Genomic DNA, 24,240 nt, shown 5'->3' with positions numbered 1-24,240 from the left:
AGACGCCTTGAGTACACATAAAATTTTACTTATTTTCTTTCACAGACAGCCTCTGCCTACGGAGCTCTTGGTCTCATGCGTATACCTCTTGTGTGTGCTTTTCTTTTTCCCTAGGCCTTCTGCCTTATCTAGTAGCCCCACGTATTCCGACCTGCCCTTCATCAGGATCTCCCCGCATCGGAATCCCGCTGCAGCTTCTGAGTCCCCCTTCAGCCCTCCGCATCCCTACATCAACCCCTACATGGACTACATCCGGTCCCTACACAGCAGCCCGTCCCTCTCCATGATTTCGGCCGCCCGCGGGCTGAGCCCCACAGATGGTGAGTCTCAGACCAGCCTGTCTGCTTCCATACGTCATGCCTCTGCAGGAACGTGGCATAGAGTAACTGATGCTTCTTGAGTCCCGTGTGCCAGGCGCTGTGCTAAGTGATGTGATTACGTGCTTTCATTTCAGCCTCATGACACCTCCATGAGGGTGGGATATTATGTCCATTTTCAGGTGAGGATAAGGGCAGAGGGTCCAAGTAACCTGAAACCTGGTTCACTGGCTAGTAAGTGGCAGAGGTGGTACTCAGAGCCAGAATGCGCTGACGCCCAAATCCTTGTGCTCATTCACTGCTGTTCTGTGGCTTCACGTATATTTGGATTGGCCCTGTTGCCATTCCCACATTGTGCATGTGTAACCAGCACATTTTGCTCACCTTCTGATGAACCTTTTCTGTGCTGCATGTCTGAAGGACACGTGTATACAGATGTGTCCACTGGAGCCACACTTTGCAAACTCCGATGCGCATAGGTATCACCTGGGGATGGTGATAAAATACTGTTCTCTTTGGGGTGGGTCCAGGTGCGGCCTGAGGTTCTGCACTTCTGAGAAGCTCCCAGGTGATGTCAGTGCTGCTGGTCTAGGGACCACGCTCTGAGCTGCAAGGTCGCAGAGAACGTGATGGGCCGGCTCTGTTGTATGCGCCCTCTGTCCTTGACCAAATGAACACTGCAAGAGGGATGCGGTGGGACAAGAAACAAACTTTGACTTTAATTCTCTTATACTTGATGTTCATCTTAAGCTCCAAATTCCTGTTGTTCTGTTGGCCTCCCAATTACTTGTCACCTGACTGTTTTAAATTGGACCTGTGCATTACACAAGTGCCCAATGATAAAATGCTCCTTTGGTTCAGGAAGAGCATTTCCCATCTCACGCACACATGTACAAACTCATTTGCCCACAATTGCTAGCGTCTGAGTTAAGGTCCAGGATGGCGTAAGCTGTATTGATGACAGGTAGAGGATTATGAGCTCTCTGCAGCAAACCACAGATCTCTGATGCTTGTGTTGGGGCACAGAGACACACTATGCAGTCCGTCTCACCCAGCAGCACGGTCCACATTCTCCACTCAGACGCTTCCCGAGGCTGGCCGTGCATGGTGGGGATAGTAGATGGAAGCTTCCTGAGGTTTTTCAGTAAATATCCACTCATTCATACAAGAAACTGTGCTCCAGCGATAGCTGCTGGCTCGCTTTTCTCCCTCTGATTCAGTGCAGTGAATATACTTGCAAGGTCCCTAATGAAGAAGTTTTGCCATTTCGACAAGATTCACACTTTAAAAAGAAAACTGTAAAAGAGTGAGATTGGAGTTCGTTCTGCTTTGGATTTGGTTTTCTAGTGGGAAAAATGGAAAGTCACCTCCATGGAATACTTGGGGGTTCATGGAAGTGACTAATAAGAACAGAGGGAGAGAGGGGTCGAGAGGTCAGCTGACGATGGGCTTGGAATGTTGCCCGGCTTCTGGACATTTAGTGGGGCCACTGAAGTTGGTACCTCTAGTTAAAACATCTTGTCATCTGCTTTCCATAGTATTTGATGATGAATATGACTAAAATATTCTTTGGTTGGTTGTTCTGCCTCTCAGGAGTCCAATTAATACCCAAGTCAGGTCACTAATATTTGTCTCTTGTGGTCTGTGATTTTTGTATATATCTCTCTGTCTTTACGACGTATGAGAAGTATGTGGACACATATAAAAAAGAATGAAGTAATGCCATTTGCAGCAACATGGATGGACCTAGAGATGATCACACTAAGTGAAGTAAGTCAGAAAGAGAAAGACAAATATCATATGATATCGCTTATATGTAGACTCTAAAAAAAAATGACACAGGGCTTCCCTGGTGGTGCAGTGGTTGAGAGTCCGCCTGCCGATGCAGGGGACAAGGGTTCGTGCCCCGGTCCGGGAAGATCCCACATGCCGCAGAGCGGCTAGGCCCGTGAGCCATGGCCGCTGAGCCTGCGCGTCCGGAGCCTGTGCTCCGCAACAGGAGAGGCCACAGCAGTGAGAGGCCCGTGTACCGCAAAAAAAAAAAAAAAAAAAATGACACAAATGAACTTATTTACAAGACAGAAATAGACTCACAGACATAGAAAACAAACATATGGTTTGGGAAAGGAGGTGGGAGGGATAAATTAGGAGTTTGGGATTAACAGATTCACACTACTATACATAAAATAAACAAGGACCTACTGTATAGCACAAGGAACTATATTCAATATCTTGTAATACTTATAATGGAAAAGAATATGAAAAAGAATATATATGTGTGTGTGTATAACTGAATCACTTTGCTGTGCACCTGAAACTAACACAACATTGTAAATCAACTCTACTTCAGTAAAAAAATTAAAAAGTACATGGACACAAATGTAAAGCCTACACAGACCTATCACTAGAATGCTAGTGTTTCTACATCATAATGATAAAATTAGCTTTTATTGATCGAATGCTATGTGCTAAGCACTTTCCATGCACCATTGCCTTCACTGCTCCCAGCAACTTCCTGTGAAGCTGTAAGAGGTGGAGCTGGGATTTGCATCCACATCTTAGTGTATTTGGAGACCACCCTCAGAACTGCTACAGCGTCCTGCAGCTTTGGCACATAAATTGGCATGCAGAAACCGATCATTATCCCACTGCTATAGAGCTGACGCTTGCCAGTAAATTGCTCCAGATTGATAGGTGTATTTCTTTTTGATTTTGTAATGAAAAAAAGAGAAAAAAAAGAGCTTTAAATTTATGGAACACAAAATTGCAGCTTGCCACCGTCATGTGTTATTAAAGCCAGCTGTGCTGCCTTTTCCACTCATGACCCAGGGTCCTCCAGTTCCTGAGAGCTGACTCAGACCCTCCTGCCAGAAGGCTTAAGGATGTATGTTAAGTATGTCGTGAAGGACGTCATGGTTATCTAAGTTGTTTACGACTGTAAGAAATGTGAAAAAATAACTGTGCACATACAGTGATTTGATACGACACTTTTTTTTTTAAGATTATTTATTTATTTTATTTATTTTTGGCTGCGTTGGGTCTTCATTGCTGCGTGCGGGCTTTCTCTAGTTGCAGCGAGCAGGGGCTACTCTTCGTTGCCGTGCGCAGGCTTCTCATTGCAGTGGCTTCTCTTGTTGCGGAGCATGGGCTCTAGGCACGCGGGCTTCAGTAGTTGTGGCACACGGGCTCGGTAATTGTGGCTCATGGGCTCTAGAGTGCAGGCTCAGTAGTTGTGGCGCACGGGCTTAGTTGCTCCGCGGCATGTGGGATCTTCCCAAGACACTTCTATTTGGGGGAGCAAAATAGGGGAATGAGTGTACAGATACATGCACACATATATTGGGTTGGCCAAAAAGTTCGTTTGGTTAATGAATACGTTGTTCAATAAAGTTCTCAGTGAAAATGAAGAATGTCTTTTATTTTTACTTAAACCCGAACGAACTTTTTGGCCAGCTCAATACAATTTAATCATTTGGAATTCCTGGTGATTCTTCAAACTCACTTCGAAAGTTTTATCATGTAGTTTATTTTTTCTATTCTTTTCCTTCAGTTTTATTTTCGAATCAGTGATATCTGGGAGACTTCAGTGAAAGCACGATTTGAGTTCAGGAAGTTTTCCTAGAAAGAACCGTAAAAGGAATGGCTGATGTGGGCTGCATGGCAAACGGACTTTGGGATGTCTCAGGAAAAGCTTCTTTTTGGCCTTCTTTCAACTAATAACCATGTTTTCTTGTCTCCTCTTCCATCCAGCCCCCCACGCTGGAGTCAGCCCAGCGGAATACTATCATCAGATGGCTCTGTTAGCCGGCCAGCGCAGTCCCTATGCAGACATCATCCCCTCCGCTGCCACCGCCGGCGCAGGGGCCATCCACATGGAGTATCTTCATGCCATGGATAGTAAGTGGCGGGCCCCTCTTCTGTAGTCCTGGGCATGGCCAAGCTAACTCATGAAAGGGAGAGGAAGATACAAAGATGGGTTGCTTACCTAACTTTTCAAACCGGAGGAGGAGGAACCACCAATACTTGGGACTCTGGTTGCCTTGGTTTCCCAGGAAGCTTCCACAGATGTGGCCATCCTGAGACTCCCGCTTAACTCACTTCATATCAGTGAACTGGAAGATACAGGCGATTGTAATTTAGCAGATACACAAAAACCTAGTCAGCCCTGATTGTCTTGGTAGCAGAATAAGGGAACGTGTTTGATTAGATGAATGTGCTTCGTCCAGTCATTCCTTGGTTTTATAGATTTTATGCTTTATAAATTAACTAAAAAAGAGACCTATACTTGGTTTTACATTTTTCATTGACTTATTTTTTTCTCATTTTCCACATGTTTTCTTTACATTAAAAAATTCTATCTCATTGAGACCTTTTACGTAGGAAAAATAAAAACATTTTCACATCGGGAAGGCCTACTTTTAGCCCTCTACCTAGCAGTGGAAGAAAATGGGAACATTGGTTGTACTTTATATCACTTTATTTTGGGTCCCTCAAGGCTTATGACATGTCCTTTGTGTCACTTCTCTAGACATATAAACAAGAGCCTATGATTATCATTTTTCAGAACATCCAAGAGTTCTTATTTATTCGGATTCTTTAAGTCCACATCCGTTTGCCAGGTGCCAGGAAGTGAACCTGAAACATCAACCAAGGTGTACATAACGAAACCCTTTGAATACGACGACAGTATAAGTTTGAGTAGGACATATGCTCGAGGTTTTGTTTGTTTCTTCTAGTAGCAGTGATTAATTTGTGATTTTCCATGTAGGGTCTGTTTGGATTCTTCTGTGACAATGGGTGGACCTTGGTCTACTCTCTATTAGTGGTTGATGATTCAGTTCTCAGATTTAGAATAGAGAGAAAATGATTGGTCCACAGGGCATAAAATCTACAGCCTTGGTCCCCTTACTGTCATGAGCTAACTTAGCTGTGTTACATACGAACACAGCTTGAGTGGGTTTCCAATGGGGAGCTCATTACCACACACAGAGTAAGAGAAATGTGTTACATCTTCCGCAGGGATTTTGTTTTCCGCTTTGTAGAAGAGAGAGTTTCCATTTCAGATTCATCATAACCATGTTTCAATTAGGGATTATTGGGAAAAAAAGTTGAGTGTTATTATGCAAATTAGTTATTTAAAAATCTGCAAATAGAGAATTAAAATAAGAGAGAATCCTTGAAAGGTCAGCCCATATTGCCTTCTCTATTTGATGAGAATGTGTTTAGTCAGGCAATGGCAGTTTTTATCTAAATAAAGGATGAAGCTACCCTTTTACTTTGTAAAAACTAATTAAAGGCATTTTAATTTGCCAGAGTATGTGGTAAATTGATTGTCATTAACTAGGAATTTAGATGTCCTATCATTCATCACATAAAAAGAAACCTCCTTTTTCTTTGTCAGAATCTTTTATTAGAATAGAGAAACAAAACAATTAACAGAAAGCCAGATAGGAGAGATCTGTGTTGGAACAGTAAGAATGCTAGGGCTTAGATTTAAGAAGGAAGCCGTAGGATCAGTGAAGAACTGGGCCACTTCTCTTTCAGCAGTTTTGAAATCCACACCTCGTAGGTTAGCTGTTCCCTTCAACAGATAACCCCAAGTCACTGCCCCAAATGCTGACAACTTTCTCTTTCTATGCTTCGTTGTTAGGGGGTTGGGAAGAGCATGATAAAGGGTTGGAAAGTGCATAAAGTACTATATCCCTGCCCTCTAAAATAGCTGAAATAGCATTTAGTTTAATAGAACATAACCAGAATGTTATGTTTTAAATTTAAATCATAGGAGACTTTTTCAAGAGAGGAGTGAAATGACTTTAAATTCCTACATTGGCTCTGCAGTAGCAAAACCAGAGGCAAACTGGGATCGAGCTGGTCATTCTGATCCACTGTTACAGCTCTTCAGGACTCTTCCATTAGCAGAAACGGCAATAAACTGGATTCAGATGAGCACCTGACTTTTAAATGTGCCAACAATGGGCCTACCTGGGTTTCAGCCAGCTTCAGGATAGAGTATTTATGTGTTGCACATTAGAATGAACAAGTCTGTTTTATGGCTCTAATTCTACTTTTTGGGATTCTAGTGACCTTTAAAGACAGGAGAGCAAGTAATCCCTATAAGGAATATCCTAGAGAAATCCTAGACACTCATGAAAACCACACTATTTATACTGGTGGAAACTGACTTAAATAAGTACCCATCTTGGAGGGAAAAGCAGAGGAGCCGGACCATCCAGGCCTTGGGCAACCTGGAGGCTTCCATGGAAGGGATGAAACCAGGCCCTGGGCTCTGTCCTTGGATGATGTGATGGGGATATAGGCCTCTGGTGTTTTATAGCCCTCAGACGGCCTCCTTATCTATTTAGTGTTTTTTTAAAAATCAGGAAATCAGCTCTATCTGGAATGTCCTGTTACTTCTAACTCTGCCAGGGATCACTGAATCCCACTGAGAATGGTTACTCTCGAGGATGATATGGAAACTGACCAGAAGTCTGGTTTGTCCTTGGAATCCTTTGGAAGTGGAATGCATTTCTTCACTGAAAAACTTTTAGGATGAAATTAGCCTCTCATAGTGAGTAAAAAGGAGACATTTATGTGTAAGGCAGATGCCATAATAAAAGTAAGATGCTGGTTTAAATACTAAGAGCTGTGAACATAGTGGGATTGTTATTTTTGTACGACCCTGGCCTAAGTCAGGTTGGTAATGAAACTATTCTAAATGAAGAAATTCAATTTTCAATGTGCCTGAAAGAAAGCTTTGAGTAGGTACCACATTTGTCATTCAGATTGGTTTTCCAGTTTCATATACATGGATGGTACTAAGTTACAGTTTGTGATTTATTTTTTATTCACTATAAAGTATATCTATTCATCTCTATAATATTATCTATAGAGTCTTTCATATTCATCTATTGCACTTCATTAAATTATCTCAAAGCATATGTTGGATTGTTATCTTGTATCAAGGTCCATCTCTGGTGAAGAAAATATTCCCAATGAGTTTTCCGGAGACCAAGTGCCTAGACTTTTTTCTATAAAGAAGGCTTATGTTCTACTTCAGTTTTCCGGGGACCCCAAAATTGCCATGTCCCTGTAAGCAGGTGTACCCATGCTTTGAAATAGAAACCCTCCGTTATTTCTTAAAAGTATCATGTTTGATTTTCCTCTTACCTAGTGGTATTATGTTCTCATTCTGTCATTAAACTTCAGTTTGATGACTCTGTAATATAAATGTGACCTTAGAAAAGGCAGGAGTGGGCCTGTGGGCCACATTCATAGCTCTGCCCTAATTCAAATCTCTACCGTCTACCAAATTGAAGGCAAATGGACATTTAATTTTTAACTCTCCATGTAAAAAGCATTGTATTAAGTTGGCAGGTGTTTAAGTGTGATTTACTAACCTCCAGAATAGAACTTCATCAGTGGAATCTTCTTGAAGTCTCAAAACTCTTATAAATGCAGAGAATTAATTAATCGATTGACTGATTGATCTAATAACCAGAGGCTTAAAATTGACTCATGTTATCTTATTATAATGCTTGCAGGGTTTTTCTCCCCCAACCTTGGAAAATCTGTAAACAAGCCACGTCCCAAGCTTTTAAATGTTTCTTGGGACTTAGGCTGTATAGATTATGGGGAATTTAGGGCAGCATTCCTCCATCTCGGCACTACGGGTGCCAGACGATTCTTCATGGCGGGGGGGCTGCCCTGCCCATTCCCGGGTGTGCAGCAGCTTCCCTGGCCTCTAGATGTTTCTAGCACCCCGTGAGTTGTGATAACCAAAATATCTCCAGATGTTGTCACATGTCCCCTGGGCGCAACATCGCCCCCCCCGCCCCCCCCCCCCCGCATCGAGAACCATTAATTTAGGATAACGTATTTATCAGTTTTGTCAGTAAAGCCGTAAGTATTCCGTGGATCAGATAACTACAGAAATCATGGGGAAATGCGGGCATAACTAAGCTGGATTGTTTTAATCTTAGGATACTTTAATTCATTTTTTTCCCTTCGGCTCATTGCCTTAAAACGGTGTGCATTGCGGTGGGGAGGGTGGAGTGCGGTGCGACTGTGGGAACCACTGTCTTTGTCGCTGGCGGTGAATTAATGATGAGCATATCTAAGCAGCTGTCAGATTCATAAATCACTGGAAATGAGAGGGAGAACACATAAAAAGTCTCTCCCTTTTGTTTAGCAATTTATCATTTTGTCTGCACATTAATAAACAGAGCTCCCCCGAGGTAAGCCCCTGGAAGATAAATATTTCTCCCTAATTTCCTCAATTGTACCCAGTAGATCACAAGTGGAGGAGAGAGGTACTTGTCAACGCCAGTCGCCGGCTTCTTATCCTTCACTTCTTCCACGCGGGGTAGTCGGAGCAGATAATGGGTACAGAGTCCAGCCGCAGGTAATCAGGTTCTGTTTTGTTTATACAACAGGCACCAGATTCCCCAGCCCCCGGCTGTCAGCCAGGCCAAGCCGAAAACGTACACTGTCCATATCACCACTGTCCGATCATAGCTTTGACCTTCAGACCATGATCAGGACGTCTCCCAACTCCTTGGTCACCATTCTCAATAATTCCCGCAGCAGCTCTTCAGCAAGTGGCTCTTACGGCCACTTATCTGCAAGTGCAATCAGGTATGTATTTTCCCCAAATCCATGATGTGTTTCTTTAACAAAACGTCACTGCTCGCCTGCACCTTGCGTTTGCGGTACTGACAACCTACAAGGAAGGATTGCAACAGGACACCGGGGAGGACCCGGGATGCGGATGCAGGTCACATTTCACTACGATGAGTTCCAGAGCCAATTATTGGGCCGAAAAGAATTATTTTGCAGACATCAGTTAGCAGCCCATTTAGAGAAATCGCATTTATTCAGGAATGAAATCCCCTTCCTAGAGACAGTGAGTAATGGCAATCTTTTTATCTTCTTACTAGTTATAGTTCCCTAGAAGGAAAACCAACTTTGTACCTGATTTCGGCACACTTGCAAGGACAGGGACAGAAATCAAAAAAACAGAAGTGGGACTTCCCTGGCGGTCCAGTGGTTAGGACTCCACACTTCCACTGCAGGGGGTGTGGATTCGATTCCTGGTCGGGACACTAAGGTCCCACAAACCGTGAGACATGACCAAAAAAGAGAAAAAAGACCAGACGTGAGTCTTGTCTCACGGGGGAAAAGTGTGCATTGGGAGGAAGAAAGAAAAGGGGACAGAAGGGTTTTAAGTCTAAAGGAATTGATGGGTCTTCCATGATGAATATACATATTAGGGAAACCCTAACAGTCCAGAAAAAGAAAAAATGTGTTAGCAATAGTCACATACCATATTTACTAGAAATGATGAATACCATCATTTTTTGTCCTTAATGTTTCCATTACGGTTTTAATTCTTTGCTTGTTCAGCTATCAACAATCCTCCTTGGCAGGCAAGTTAACGTTGAAATATTATAAATCCCCATTTTGATATGATGTCATTTTCTGCAGCATCTGTCTTTTAATATAGTCAGGAAAGTGTGGAAACACGGAACAGAGCAAATAACTCTGCTTGTATGATAGCAGTCCGTACTTACAGAGGGGATTGTTTCAGGATTAGCCGATGTAGACACGAAGGGAGGCTTTGGAGTCGGGCAAAACTGTAGTCAGATTCCAGCTTTGCCACCAGCTGTGCAGACCTTACTTGCCTGTAGGCTCTGAAATTCAGTCTTCACATTAGTAAACTACAGACAAGACAGCCACTGTAGAGGAAAGGGGTACCTTTTATTAAAGCTGGTGTGTATGGGCAGGGCCTGGATGAAGACCCCTGCCCACGGGCAGAGCCGCAGGAGAACTACTCCTGGTGGTCCGTCCCGAGGATGAGCTACCGGGGCCTGGCCATGCGACCCCCAATGTGATCACCCCAGTCTGTCTCCGAGGAAGTACGCCCATCTCCAAACCACGGCCTGGCTGTTCTGCACTCCTGGCAGATTTCCCTAGGCTCATAGGTGGCCATCGACCTTATTTCAGTTTGCTGAAATCATATCATTATTGTGTGGCTCGACTAGAAGTCATAGCATCAAAGTGGTGGAAATGAGGTCCACAGTGAAATTCACAGGAATGATATTCACACAGAATCACTTGGTGAGCGTTTTTCTTCCCTTCTGCTCTCTGCCCAGCTACCGTGACTTTTCACAGCCTCTACAGGACTTAGATTCGAAAGCGGTACACAGATAGTCTCAGTGCTGTCTTTATTCTTACCCTGGCATCTTCACCCGTTTCCTCATCTCCTCACCTTTCCCAGGTAATCTAGTACCAGTCCTTGAGAGACTGTCAGTATCCTGACTTGGAATAATCATTGTCCCCTGCCTCCGAGGAGCTACCACAGATCTGATTATTCTCATTTGAGCTGGAAGCAGAGATTCCTAAGTCCAGTCAGGCCCCAGGAGACCCGTTTGCAGTCAGGTGACCAGGGCCGTCGGGCACACAGGTCTTTCTTCCCTTCAGCGCCTCACCAGTCTGTCTTCTCTCTCTTGCAATCTGACCTCTCATTCTTCAGTACACAGCCCCTGTGTGCTAGGATAAGATGTAGCTTCTGATGCATATAAAGTAATACAGATAACCCAAGATGAGATCGGCTTGCTGGAACAATACAATAATTAGAAGAATTACGACCGGCACCACCTGCCAGTCCTTTAGCCGGGGTAGCGTTAGTGCTTCACTTGCTCTGTTCCAAGTTTCGCTTGTGAAATCTAAAGACCGACTGGAGGACTCCCCAGTAAGTGGTAGGGCCGGTGGCTGACGGGAAGGGAAGCAGCATGAAGAAATCTACAAAGGGTAACTTTCTCAAGAGGGAAAGATACAGGAGTGCATCTCATCTCTGCTTTGTACCCAGGGACACGGCAGGCACAAGAAGCGCTCACTGTTTTCATCTGACAGCAGTTTTGCAAAGCGTAGTGTTATTCTTGTTTTATGCATCAGCACGGAGAGTTTTGCAAGAGGACCAGCCCTCCAATTCCTTGCTTTTTAGTTTGCCCCAAACACATTTGACTTGCACACTTACATGTTTTCTAATCCTAATCTGCTTCTCGTGTTGTCAGTGCATATAGTAATGGGGTCAGTTTCTAAAGATGTTTTTCAGTGTGTAACATTCAGTTTTCTAAAAAAATCTCCTTCACGCGTGTATCCCAGTTCAAATGCTATTCTCTAAGAGGCTGGTAATAGTAGGGACCACCGTTCGAAATTCTTCTATTTACTTGCTCATCTGGTAGTTGCTATATGTCTCCCTCTACTAGAATACAAATGCCAGAAGGTCTAGGACTGTGTATGTTTTGTTCACGGCCACACTTCCCAGCTCACAACATCTGTGCCCTGTCACGTTGATACCACTCAACAAATATTTCTGGAGTGAATAAATGAAGGAGCTCTTTAATGAGCCATTAGAATTCTAATCGCCCTCCTTATTAAAAGGAAGTTTCCATGTGGTGGATGAATAATGCTGGCTTTCAGAAGGTTATAGTGTATATGGATAGTATATCGTATATCCGTAGGTTGACAGTTACATGGAGATACAGAGGGATGGACACAAAATAAAGGGATAAAAAAGCAAATGTCCATCCTCAGTTTGTATATGGTTCTTATGTTTATGTATTTACCTAATAATTCAGACTGTTATAAGAATTCCATATGAAGCACATATTTATTCACAAAAGCTTAGCTACATCTTAAAACATAGTACTTGATTACAGCTAACTGATTAAAACATATTGTCCAAATGTATAGCAAAAGTCTTTTTTATATCATAACTGAGAACATCATTCAGAAAAATAACTCCGTGCACTTAAAAGGATGTTGTGAAATAGTTAACTGTCTCAAAAAGTTCTAACTTCTCCATCACCCTGAAGACTCCTGTCTAAGACTAGCTGATTCACATTTATCCCATACAGCCTGTTAAGCCCCACCCTCTCTGGTTAAGGCTAGTATTATAAATATCCAGTTAATGGCGTAAATTGGAAATAGTTTGACCTCTGCTAATACCTTCCCCTAGAAATTGAGCTCCCATCGGAGGAGAAAGTGCTTCAACTGACCCTCATCTTCCATCTTCTAGCAAAAGTAAAGGGAACGAAGAAATGAGTAATCTGTTCATTTCTAACCCGCCAGTTACAGCTTTCTCACTTTGGGTTTAACGGCGAAAATGAAGATGGCTTCATATCCTTAGTAGTTTCAGGTCTGGTTCGGCCAGGACAGACATCTCAATGAAGATGAGAGCTGAGTGCCCAGAGCGCAGCCTCACAAATCAGTGCGTGTTTTCTGTGGCTGGCACTGACCAGCTCTGCCCGGTGACCAGAGAGCAGGGTTCTTTTCTTCTGCGCGGCGTCAGCCCTCCCAGACATCAGCCCCGGAGTAAGGATGCATCTGGCAGGTCCAGTGCCACTTCCTGAGAATGGTAGGAATCACCTCGGCCTCCACAGCAGCTTGACTCTGCGCTGTTACCTGCCATGAGTCAACTCATGCGTGTCAGACAAACAACACGAGATGACTTGGGTGGGAAACATCAAAGAATCGATGAATCCACAGCCCAATGACCAGGGTCCTTGAAACTCTCTGACTGCATCTTCTGAAAACTACGAGACAAGCTTCTCTTCCCCTAGAATCAGTGAAAATAATGAATCCTCACTAAAAAGGATAGTTTTCATTTACTTCCAGGTGTGGCCGTTGGTTTGAGGTAGTCTTCCATTTAATCCGTTACTCCTTCATGTCGCAAATATTTGACTGCATACTCAACTGTGTGCTGGTTGCTGTGCAGGACGTGAGGGCTGCAGAGATGAATGAGAGACACGATTCCTGTCCTCACAGAACTCACGGAAGGGAAAGGCCTCCAATCAGCACAAGGTTGGAGGTGGGCAGGGCCAGACCGTGAGCAGGGTGGACCGCTGATCCCAGAACCGTAGGAAGCCTTCAAGGCCCCGGTGAGGCTGCATTGTTTTAAGGACCGGGGAGTCTCACGGGCTGAATCAAAGGCGCTCAACTGCTTACGTGGGCGAAACTGCCAGGTCTAACTGAATTTCCTCTCCTGTTCCCCTTATATCCTTCTCTCTTAAAAATCCTCCAATGGGAGGTACGACTAAAAGGATTGGAAGGAGATGCTATTTATAAGAGGCATATAATAATGTCTGGCGATGTTTTTAAAGCGTTGGTGATGCTTTTTCTGACCATGTCTACATGGCTGACCAGTTACGTGATTTGGGTGCTTCAGGCCACATCTCACTGGAGAGTGTGTTACTGCTATATATGTTCTCGGCGGTTTTGTCTGTTTAGTGGCAACCCAGCTTCTAAAGCCTTTTAGGACTCTTGCATCCTAGAAAGCCTAATGTATTTTTGTCCAAAGCAATATTGAAAGAGTGCATATGCCTCGGTGTAAACATTGGGATGATACTTAACTCATTTTGTGAGCATGTGGGTCCTTACGCGTGGGCTCATTACTTCTTCCGAGGCTGCTGGGTTTTCCAGTGAACTTGCCCCGGGGGGCTTTTATGGATGGACGTGGAAGCTTTACCTTTTTCCTTTCAAATAGAAGCACGTGCATGCGTGTGTGTCCCTATACCGACATGTATACAGATGATAATGGCTGTTGGCCTGTTCTCTGCAAAACCGGGAAGAATTGTTCTTCCTTTGAATGGCAGCTGTGGTACAGTAAATTCCACAGCTGGAACCAGAAAGTGGACGACCTCATTGGTGTGACAACCACAAAGTAACCACAAAGTTGGTTTTGATTAGATGCCTCCTTCTCCCCCTTCCTCTCTCTTTCCTTGAAGCCAGTTTCTGAAATTTGGGGGCCCCCATGTTACAGTGTGGACTGTTGCCTGACTCCACCTCCAGTACTGGTTTCATGAACAAGAAATAGGAGAGATGGGACACTGAACAGGAAATAGCGTCCTTGGATTCGTCAGCCTATAGAAAACTGGGTTAACTGCAACATGAAGTTTTTTTTTTTCTCTTTTATCAAAGTATAGTTAATTTACAATGGTGTGTTAGTTTCAAGTATACAGCAAAGTGATTCAGTTATACATTTGTGTATATATATTCTTTTTCAAATTATTTTCCATTATAGGTTAGAATTTTTTTTTTTTTTTTTTTTTTTTTTTGCGGTACGCGGGCGTCTCACCACTGTGGCCTCTCCCGTTGCGGAGCACAGGCTCCGGACGCGCAGGCTCAGCGGCTATGGCTCACGGGCCCAGCCGCTCCGCGGCATGTGGGATCTTCCCGGACCCGGGCACGAACCCGCGTCCCCCGCATCGGCAGGCAGACACCAGGGAAGCCCCATTATAGGTTATTACAAGATATTGAGTGTAGTTCCCTGTGTTATGTAGTAGGGCCTTGTTTACCTCTTTTATATGTAGTGGAGTGTACATGTTAATCCTAAACTCCTAATTTATCTCTCCCCTGCCCCCTTCCTGGTATCCCCTTTGGCAACCATAAATTTGTTCTCTTTGCCTATGAGTCTGTTTCTGTTTCGTAGATAAGTTCATTTGTGTCAGCATGTTTTATATTCCACATATAAGTGATATCACATGATATTTGTCTTTCTCTGACTGACTTGACCTAGTATGATAATCTGTAGGTCCATCCATGTTGCTGCAGATAGTATTATTTCATTCTTTTTCATTGCTGAGTAGTGTTCCATTGTATATATATACCACATATTCTTTATTTATTCGTTTGTTGATGGACATTTAGACTGCAGCATGAAGTTTCTTAATCCAATGCCCGACCTGAAGAAATACATTATAAAAGCATGACATGAGTTTCTTTTAAGGAAGTCTTAAAAATTCACATCTGAAGAAAACTGACCAACTAGGGCAGTTGAAAAAAAATGTGTGTATAGGTCGTTAGCATTGATTTTACATTTAAAACTTTTCCTAAGAATATATAGCTGCCACATACTCTTCTCTCCTCTTCACTTTGGGTAAGAGATGGTGCCTTTGTGACTCAGGCCTTCCCGTGACCACCCATGTCAGGGCTCTGCTCTGGTTTAATTCTCTCATCAATCTCAGGCCAGCCCAGCTCCATGCCTGGTCCTCCAGGTCAGGGAGGGTTTCCGGAGATGAACCTGGAAACTGATGATGAGCCTTTCGGCTGAGTTCCCGGCAACCTCCCTCGTCCTTCCCCACATTAGCACAGAGGAACCCCAGCCCTGAGACTCAGTGGAAGGAGATGTTCCATGCAGCTCTAAGGAAAAACTATGATTTTTTTTTTTTTGAAAATGGGTAAATGCCATGTGGATTGACGTCATTAAACAATAAAAAGAAACTTTTACCTGTAAGCATGCGGTGGCTGGGTGATCCATCCTCTTGCCATCTTTCTTATACTTCCGATTTATTTTTTTCTTTTTTGGCCATGCTGAACGGCCTGTGGGATCTTAGTTCGCTGACCAGGGGTGGAACCCGTGCCCCCTGCAGTGGAAGTGCAGAGTCCTAACTGCTGGACCGCCAGGGAATTCCCCCGAGTTTTTTGACATTCACTTTTAGTTAGAAACAGACCTCTTCATTATTGTAATTGGCTCTATCTGCCCTCCCGATATGAAGGACTACAGCGGCTCACATCATGCTGCTTTATTTATTGTACTGGTATTCAGTTATCCAGCCCATCCCCCATCCTCTTATCCTCTACCATATGCAGAGTTCCTGAAGTGTTTTTAAAAGACATTTCAGGATTGTCTCACATGCTATTTTAATTGGTTTTTATCTTTTTGACTTGAATATTAATGACTTTGAAATGCCTGTATGTATAATAGGGTTGAATACATCTTAACAAATGATCTTCTACAGTATGAACTTTTAGTGTCCCCCACTAATATAGCATTTCTGTAATTAAATGTGAATTTACAGATTGATCAGAGAGGCTCTGTACAAATGTTGACGCACATCACTTCCTTGGTGTGAAAAAAATAATGTTTGTTGTGAAAGTCAGTCGTGATTATGAATCTCGAAGTTGTATGTATTGATTATAGTTAATATGTAACTTTCCAGTTACAAATAATTATTTTATTCTTTGGATATATAAAAGGGATCTGTAGAAAGTACTCAGCTAAAACTGGTTGAATTAATGAATGTGTGGATTTGACAATATTTATTTTTTATTTAAAAAAATTTTTTTATCGAAGTATATTTGATTTACAGTTGTGTTAATTACTGCTGTATAGCAAATTGATTCAGTTATTCAGTTAAACATATTATGATGTTTATTTTAGTTGTTTAACATCCTGTCTTTCTAATTACACCCCAGATTTCAACCAGATTGAGCATAGTTGTTGAGATTCCCAGACAGAAGAGTTCCAGATAAGGGAGGGGTTACTGGGCTATTTACTGCAATATTCAGAAATAAGACCCGGTTTGCAAAATTTGACCTCAGTTTGAAAAGTGTATTGACAAAATGTTACTTCGGATTTGTGATGGCGAATAAATACGTCAAAACTTTCTTAACGATTCAGACTTTGGGAATTTTAACATTAAATTTTTGGAAAATAGAAGAAATAGTTCCCACTCAGACAGCGATTTGCTGATCACTTTTAACTCAGCTCAGAGCAAAGAATAAAAGGGAAATTGACCTCAGTAGTTACCCTTATTTAGCGTTCGGTCCCCAAGTCACTGCCTACCATGTAACGAGTGCTCCTTTAAGGTATTTTATAAAACTAGGACTTCAGTAGCCGTAACTCGGTTCTGATGGGTGAAAATTATACTTGGTGGGAGGACACCACACACACTATAGTCAGAGATCGAAAATCCACATTTTTCTCATTTTCTGCTTTTTAGAAAAATACAGGACAGATTAACATTTGAATTAATTTATTCTGGCTTTCTTTTTTCTTCCTTTTATAATTTTTCAAAAATTCTATTGGAGTAGAGTTGATTTACAGTGTTGTTAGTTTCAGGTGTACAGCACAGTGATTCAGTTATACATATACATATATTCATTCATTTTCAGATGTTTTTCCCATATAGGTTATTGCAGACTGTTCTAACTGTTGTCCTAGAAGACTGTTTCTCCAAGTGTTCTGTGAGGAACGCTAGTCTCTAAAATCTCCTCCAAATGTTGCTACGAACCATATCGGGGCTGGGACATTTGGAACACACATTCAAGTATTAAGCAGTTCCAGGGACCCCCGCGGCTGTATTCCTCAGACTTTATCACCTTGGCGCTTCTTTTTCCTTTCCTCCCTAACACTTACTTTTGGGTGACTGTGTTAGCACATTGCTTGGGAAGATCTGGGCCATCTGACACTTTCTAGCGATCTTATCGATTAAATATAGATTAACAGTTGCAAGTCACATTCTTATAAACGTGTGTTTTTAATTATCCCGTCTCTCATGTAGTCATCTAGAAGAGAAGTAAATACTATAAAAATTTTTTAAATTATACTTGATTAAATGTTGAGTGAAGAGAATTCAAAAATCAGAACATAATTGCTCTTCAGTTGATCCAGAGGAAAGAACAGGGTGAGCAGAAATGTAAAGGCTTTGAGGTCATAAAGCTCAGGTGGACCATGTTTTAGACTAGACTGTGTCCTTCTTTTTTTTTTTTTTGCTGTACGCGGGCCTCTCACTGTTGTGGCCTCTCCCGTTGCGGAGCGCAGGCTCAGCGGCCATGGCTCACGGGCCTAGCCGCTCCGCGGCATGTGGGATCTTCCCGGACCGGGGCACGAACCCACGTCCCCTGTATTGGCAGGCGGACTCTCAACCACTGCGCCACCAGGGAAGCCCGACTGTGTCCTTCTTTAGAGGAGACAGAAGCGATGTATAAAATTTTTCAACAATGTCAATACTTTGTATTTCTAGGAAATTATGGAACGAATACATGAACTGTTTAGGAAGATTTTTTTTCAGGACTTCTAAAAAGAGAATTTACTTTTCAAAGAAAATTCTGACCTCTGTAAACCAGCAGTCTGTCCTCAGCAGCTGAAGTTCTATAAAAATGCACAGAGGACCTTTGTACTGTTACTACCTTTGTGCTGTTTTATAAACACGTTGTCAAATTGCTTTTCTTTGAAGTGACTGTTCTGAGTTCGGTATGCAGAATAATGGCCCCCAAAGATGTCCACATCTTACTCCCCGGAAGCTCTGAATATATCACCTTACAGGGCCAAAAGAATTGTGTAGCTGTGATTCAGTTAAGAGTTTTTGTTTTTTTAATAGTCTTCGTAGCAGCTTTGTGTGTAATAGCAAACCACAACACCCTGAGATGCAGCAAAGAACGTGCATAGAACATATAAGGAGCGTACATAGCAAGCGTGCTATACTTAGACTCTAAGATACTATTCAGCAAAGGAAATGATTGGAGCTCAACTAAATGCAGCAACATGAAAAGATATCACAAACACAATTGTGACCAAAGAAGCTGGACACCAAAGGTTACCTCCAAAGGTTACCACGTAGACTTTAACACATCTGAACTTACAGCGTGTGGCCCAGTTTTCCCCAGTTTTGAACTTGCCAGTGGAATCATGCAGTAGGTAATCGTTGGTGTCCAGTTAAGGGTTTTGAGATGAGGAGATGATCAGGTGGCCCTAGTATAATCACAAGGGTCCTTATAAAAGGGAGGCAGGGGGGTGTTGGAGTTAACAGGGAATCAGAGGAGGAGGTCGGGTTGAGGTGGGGCGATGAACCGCGGATGGAAGCAGCCTCTAGAAGCGGGAAGAGGCCAGGTGCCAGGGATTTCCAGAGAAACGCAGTCCTGCCCACCCATCTGAGAATTCCGACCCCTGGAGCTCTAAGATGGCAAGCGTATTCTGTTTTAAAACAACGAAGTTTGTGGTGATGTGTTGCAGCAGCAGCAAGAAACTCATACCTAATGGGGGTGGTTCGGTCACTCACTGACTCATCTCGAGGGGCTGCCCCGTGCCAGGCAGTGTTCCGGGCACCAGGGGTCAGTGGGGGACAAGACAGACCAGAGCCCAATTCCCCTAGACCTTCCATTGCAGAGGGAGGGAGAGAATATGGTTTCAGAGAGCCTCATCCTGCAGTGAGAATACAAGTGTCAAACAGCAGAGCATCATGGGGCGAGGAGCTGCAGAGGGGGCTTGTTTTGATGGGGGCCTCAGGCTTAGGAGGTCCCTGTGTCTGAGGAGGTGACACCTAAGCTGGAATTTGAGTGACCAGAAGGAAGCAGCTAGGCTGGCTTCTGGAAAGACACAGCAAGTACCGGGATGCAGAGCTTAGGAAGACAGCTCACTTGGGGTCAGAGAGCAGGGGGTGGTGGCCCCAATCCCCTGGCCCCCCCGCCACCGGTGGGAAGTCCTCGGACGTTCTTTCCATGCACAGGCTTTGTAATCCGGAGCAAGCAGCCTTCCTTCCAGGAGCTGACGGCAGCGCCCGCTCTTGTGGGGTGACACGAGGTCTTCCCCTGTGAGCACTGTTGCCCGGCTCTTTGCACGCAGAGGAGAGAGGGTTTCCCTTAGCAGTCCCTCCTTATGAATAATCAGGGACTGCTAAAAATCGCTGGTCCATCCTGTATGTTCTCATATCCTTTGGAATCTGATAGTTGACATGGATTTTAGGGAAGGTTTATTCCTGTCCCCTGGTTTGACCAGCAAAAACGCAGCCCCAAAAGGGGATGTTACCCACATGGGTTGAAAGCTGTCGCAGCCTCTCCTGCATCTGAGGTCAGAGACTTTGCACCTGGGGACGGGGGCTGCAGCACCAAAGCTGGTCCTTCCTTTTGTCTTCTGCATATTTTTAAAAGTAAAAATCAACCTGCTCTGTCTGGCTATGAACATTTGTAAATTGCATTACATACAAAACTGAGGGCATTTTCTGCCTTGTGAAACGTTTTCTCAAATGGTCTCGCTTCTTAATTGGGTCCTGACTTTTTTGAGACCCCCAATATTGGGCCCCCCAGAATGAGAGGTGTACATGACCCAAGGGACCCCCTTCCCAAGCCCACCTGGTCGTTCAAGCTCATGAAACTCAGGAAAGATGCAGGGAGGTTTGTGCAAAGTCCATATCACATTATAAATATGTGTGTAGTGGGGTCTTTTAGTTTTCCTTTGTTTTTTTAATGAACAGAATAAGGTGGTTACACTTAGTAATACCCATTCACCAAAAGGAAAGGGGAGGGGTGGGTTAAATCATTGTGTTTTTTGATGAATGGCTTGTACACCAAAAAATAAATTGGACAAACTGGCATAGAGCTCAGTGAACATGAAATCAGCTATTAGAAGAAAGCTTGTGAACAAATTCTGAGGCAGATATGCATCTTTTGATTAACGCCCTATCAATCATCCACACAGCTACCTTAGCTGAGTCTTGCTGTAATCATTCATGGTTGCTTTCCGAAACACTGGCAGAAACTATAGCGCTGCAGAAACAGAATATTATTAGTGATTTCTCCCTAACTTACTGTGAACAATGACTGTTTTCACCAGGTTTCTGCTCTCCTTTATTAAAGAAATACAATACAGAATGAAAGGAGAGTTCCTCCAAGCCCTGTGAAATTCTCCTAGGGCATTCTTAATGATATTCAGTCTTAAATGGGCAAGCTATTGTAATGCAAGGCTCTCCGTAGGAATAATAGTAATGTAATCCCATTGAAACCACCTTTTTGTGGATTGTAGTCAAATGGGCAAAACGTGGAGTCACATTAATGAAGGGAGTATGTCTTCGGCATTATTACTTAAAGTTGTTGAAATGGTTTGAATTTTGTTATTGTAATTATTATAGTCTCAGTTAATGCGCTTAACAGCAATAGTAATTAACCCACCAGATTGGGACATTTGCACGAATTCTACCTTTGACTTTGCAAGAAACCCTGATTCTTTCTGGGCCTTACACAGCAGGATGGAGAGAATATCTACGTGTATGTGTATATATATATATATATATATATATATATTTTTCCCCCCCACTGAGTGTTTTTAAAGGAAGAAATTTTCACAGATGCCATTACAGTGTTTCACGCATTTTTTTAAGCCATCGGCAGATTCCTCGAGAGCGCTTCTTTCTTTTAAAAGGATTGGATTCCTAAACTATGGTGGTGCAGAGGACGATTTGGCACCGCCCACTAGCCCAGAAATCTTTAGGTGATGGTGTGACTTCCTTAGAACTTCCTGTAGCCCGGGAAATACTCTGGCATAATGAAGTGGTGACAGGCATTAGCATGTATAATGGGCGTTAATAGACATTTAATGCTCCTTAGCTGCAAGAGGGAGCGGATGCTCTCCCATTGGAATATTCCTCAATCAAAGCCCATTGATCACCGATTCCAGCCAGGAGAGGTTAATCCATCAGCTTCTGTAACCAGACGGCACTGATGGAAATTCTTTAGGTGGCATTCAGGATGAACCAAGCTTTCCATCTTTACAAACAAATGAGTGATATGACAAGCATGGTGTTCAAAACACATTTAACCAATTGATTTTCTTTCTTCTTGTAATAAGATCTGGAGACTTATGAAAGCGTGCAGGGGGAGCATAGATGAAAAGAATCGCTCCGCGCACGGGAACGTGTGGGATGCGGAGCTGAGAAAAGTACTATAAAGCATGTAGTCACCCATTCTCTTTGTTATAGAAAGTGTGTTATTGCAATAAATAGTTGTTATTGAGCCGATGCCTTTTGCTTCCGTTCTGCTGAAGTTTATCTCAGGTCTGCGTGTCTGTGCCAACGCCCATGCGTGTCCTGTCTGAGCCGTCAGCTTTCTCTAGGAAGTTTCAAGATGTTCGTCGATCATTTTTACCTTCTAATTTAAATGCACAGCCCTGATGCGATTTGGGGACAAAAAACTAGGTATAAAGGTGCACTGGTCTCTGTGTCCCGTGTAAATGATGGTTTTCCCTTTATCTCCCACCCGCAGCCCTGCCCTGAGCTTCACCTACCCTTCTGCACCCGTGTCTCTCCATATGCATCAGCAGATCTTAAGCCGACAGCAGAGCTTAGGCTCGGCCTTTGGACACAGCCCTCCGCTCATCCACCCCGCCCCAACTTTCCCGACACAGAGGCCTATTCCCGGGATCCCTACGGTTCTGAACCCTGTCCAGGTCACCTCCGGCCCTTCCGAGTCCTCACAGGTGAGAGAGACAGCTCGATGACCTGGTCTGTCTTGGGAATCATAGAGGAGAGCCACGGGGCCACATCAGCTATGAATACGCGCAGGCCAGTGGCATCCTCACCGCTTCCATACTGCAGCCTGTGGTCCCAACCCAGGGCTGTCATCTTCAGATTCTGTGCCGTGTGTATGCTCCTCAAGAAACGAGAGCTTCTTCCACTAGAGTCATTTCAGCCTCGGGCTTCCCTCTGACCCTGTGCTGTCTATAGCCCATTCAGGAAAAATACATCCCATGAGTGGGTTGCTGTCATCCGGTCCCTTTCCCCTGCACTATTAGAGTTCGTTAAAGCCTGGATCCCAGCTCTTTTCCTCTAGCCTTAAAAAGCCCCAGGGAGTTGCTACTTAAGAGTTAAAAACAAAGAGCTGTCTCATGAATGTATATCCTGGCTTTTAAAATATATATATATATTGGAGTATGATTGGTTTACAGTGTTGTGTTACTTTCTGCCGTACAGCAGAGTGAATCAGTTATACATATACATGTATCCACTCTTTTTTAGATTCTTTTCCCATGTAGGTCATTACAGAGTACTGAGTAGAGCTCCCTGTTGCTATACAGTAGGTTCTTATTAGTTATCTGTTTTATATATAATAGTGTGTATATGTCAGTCCCAATCTCCCCTTTATCCCTCCCTCCCCCGCTTCCCCCCTGGTAACTATAAGATTGTTTTCTACATCTGTGACTCTATTTCTGTTTTGTAAATAAGTTCATTTGTACCATTTTTTCAGTATGTCCTGGCTCTGAACACATGTTCTGAACTCTGCTACCTGCAAATACGAGCCCTATCTGTCGTCATTCTGGTGCCAAGGACGCTCGCTATTCTCGACTTGTGTGTTTTAGCTGTGGTCCTACTCATTGATCCGAAGTTAATTTTTGTCTCTGTCCCTGCCAATGTGACCCACAGAACAAGCCCACGAGTGAGTCCGCCGTGACCAGCACCGGCGACCTGGTGCATAATAAACGTTCCAAGATCAAAGCCGATGAAGACCTCCCCAGCCCGGGGCCTCGGGGCCAGCAGGTGAGGGAGGCGCCGGCTCTGGCTCCCTCCAGCCTGGCGTCTTTTCACAGCATTGGCTTGTCTACAGCGTTCTTGGCCTTGGGCGTTACCCACACATGTAACAAAAGGCCAGGGCTGGAGTACAACTAGGTTTGTTTCTCCAGCTCAGAAGCAGACACACGAAAACGCAGGCAGGTTTGTGGGGTATAAACTGGAGTAAGTGGGTGGATGTGTTTATTGTTGACCAGGGATGTGAACAGGCTTCAGTCCTTGGCCTTGATCTTGGGCCAGAATTACAAGCTCCTGGCTCTCAGCCTGAGCTGGGCAGACCAGGGATATTCCTTATAATGATCATGTTCTTATTTTTTCTTATGTTGCCACTTGCTACTGGCCAGGAGACCCTGCATAGCCAGGAGGGATCCAGCAACAACTAACCTAACCTAAGGCTACTTAGATTCTTGTTCTTTACCCCAAGTCCTGAAAGGACAACTTTAAAAAATTCCAGTCTTGTCTCTGCTGTTACGTAGATCCTGAGCCTCAATTTTAAAAATGTGTAGATTCGGACTTCCCTGGTGGCGCAGTGGTTAAGAATCCACCTGCGAATGCAGGCGACACGGGTCTGATCCCTGGACCGGAAAGATCCCACATGCCGCGGAGCAACTAAGCCTCTGCGCCACAACCGCTGAGCCTGCGCTCTAGAGCCCACGAGATGCAACTGCTGAGCCCGCATGCCACAACTACAGAAGCCCGGGCGCCTAGAGCCTGTGCTCTGCAACAAGAGAAGCCAACGCAATGAGAAGCCCGCACAGCTCAACGAAGAGTAGCCCCCGCTCGCCACAACTAGAGAAACCCACGTG

At 43.8% G+C, this 24,240-nt stretch overlaps 1 protein-coding gene across 4 annotated transcripts in view; it reads left to right on the top strand.

Annotated features, from left to right (window-relative positions):
• The window catches only part of GLI3 (GLI family zinc finger 3), a 288,668-nt gene that overhangs the window by 197,293 nt on the left and 67,135 nt on the right, over window positions 1-24,240 (top strand). For 3 of the 4 annotated variants that reach the window (XM_004263321.3, XM_049714655.1, XM_049714657.1), the window contains exons 5-9: window positions 115-320; window positions 4,068-4,214; window positions 8,750-8,951; window positions 22,134-22,347; window positions 23,291-23,404. In XM_004263321.3, the coding sequence (XP_004263369.2) occupies window positions 115-320; window positions 4,068-4,214; window positions 8,750-8,951; window positions 22,134-22,347; window positions 23,291-23,404 (883 nt within the window). The remainder of the gene's footprint in view (window positions 1-114; window positions 321-4,067; window positions 4,215-8,749; window positions 8,952-22,133; window positions 22,348-23,290; window positions 23,405-24,240) is intronic. The other variant, XM_049714656.1, reaches the window with a different exon arrangement.

This window comes from Orcinus orca, chromosome 9 (genome assembly GCF_937001465.1).
Source record: "Orcinus orca chromosome 9, mOrcOrc1.1, whole genome shotgun sequence".
Lineage (NCBI taxonomy): Eukaryota > Metazoa > Chordata > Mammalia > Artiodactyla > Delphinidae > Orcinus > Orcinus orca.
Note: the sequence above shows the minus strand (reverse complement) of the source record. Positions and strands in the feature narration are given on the sequence as shown.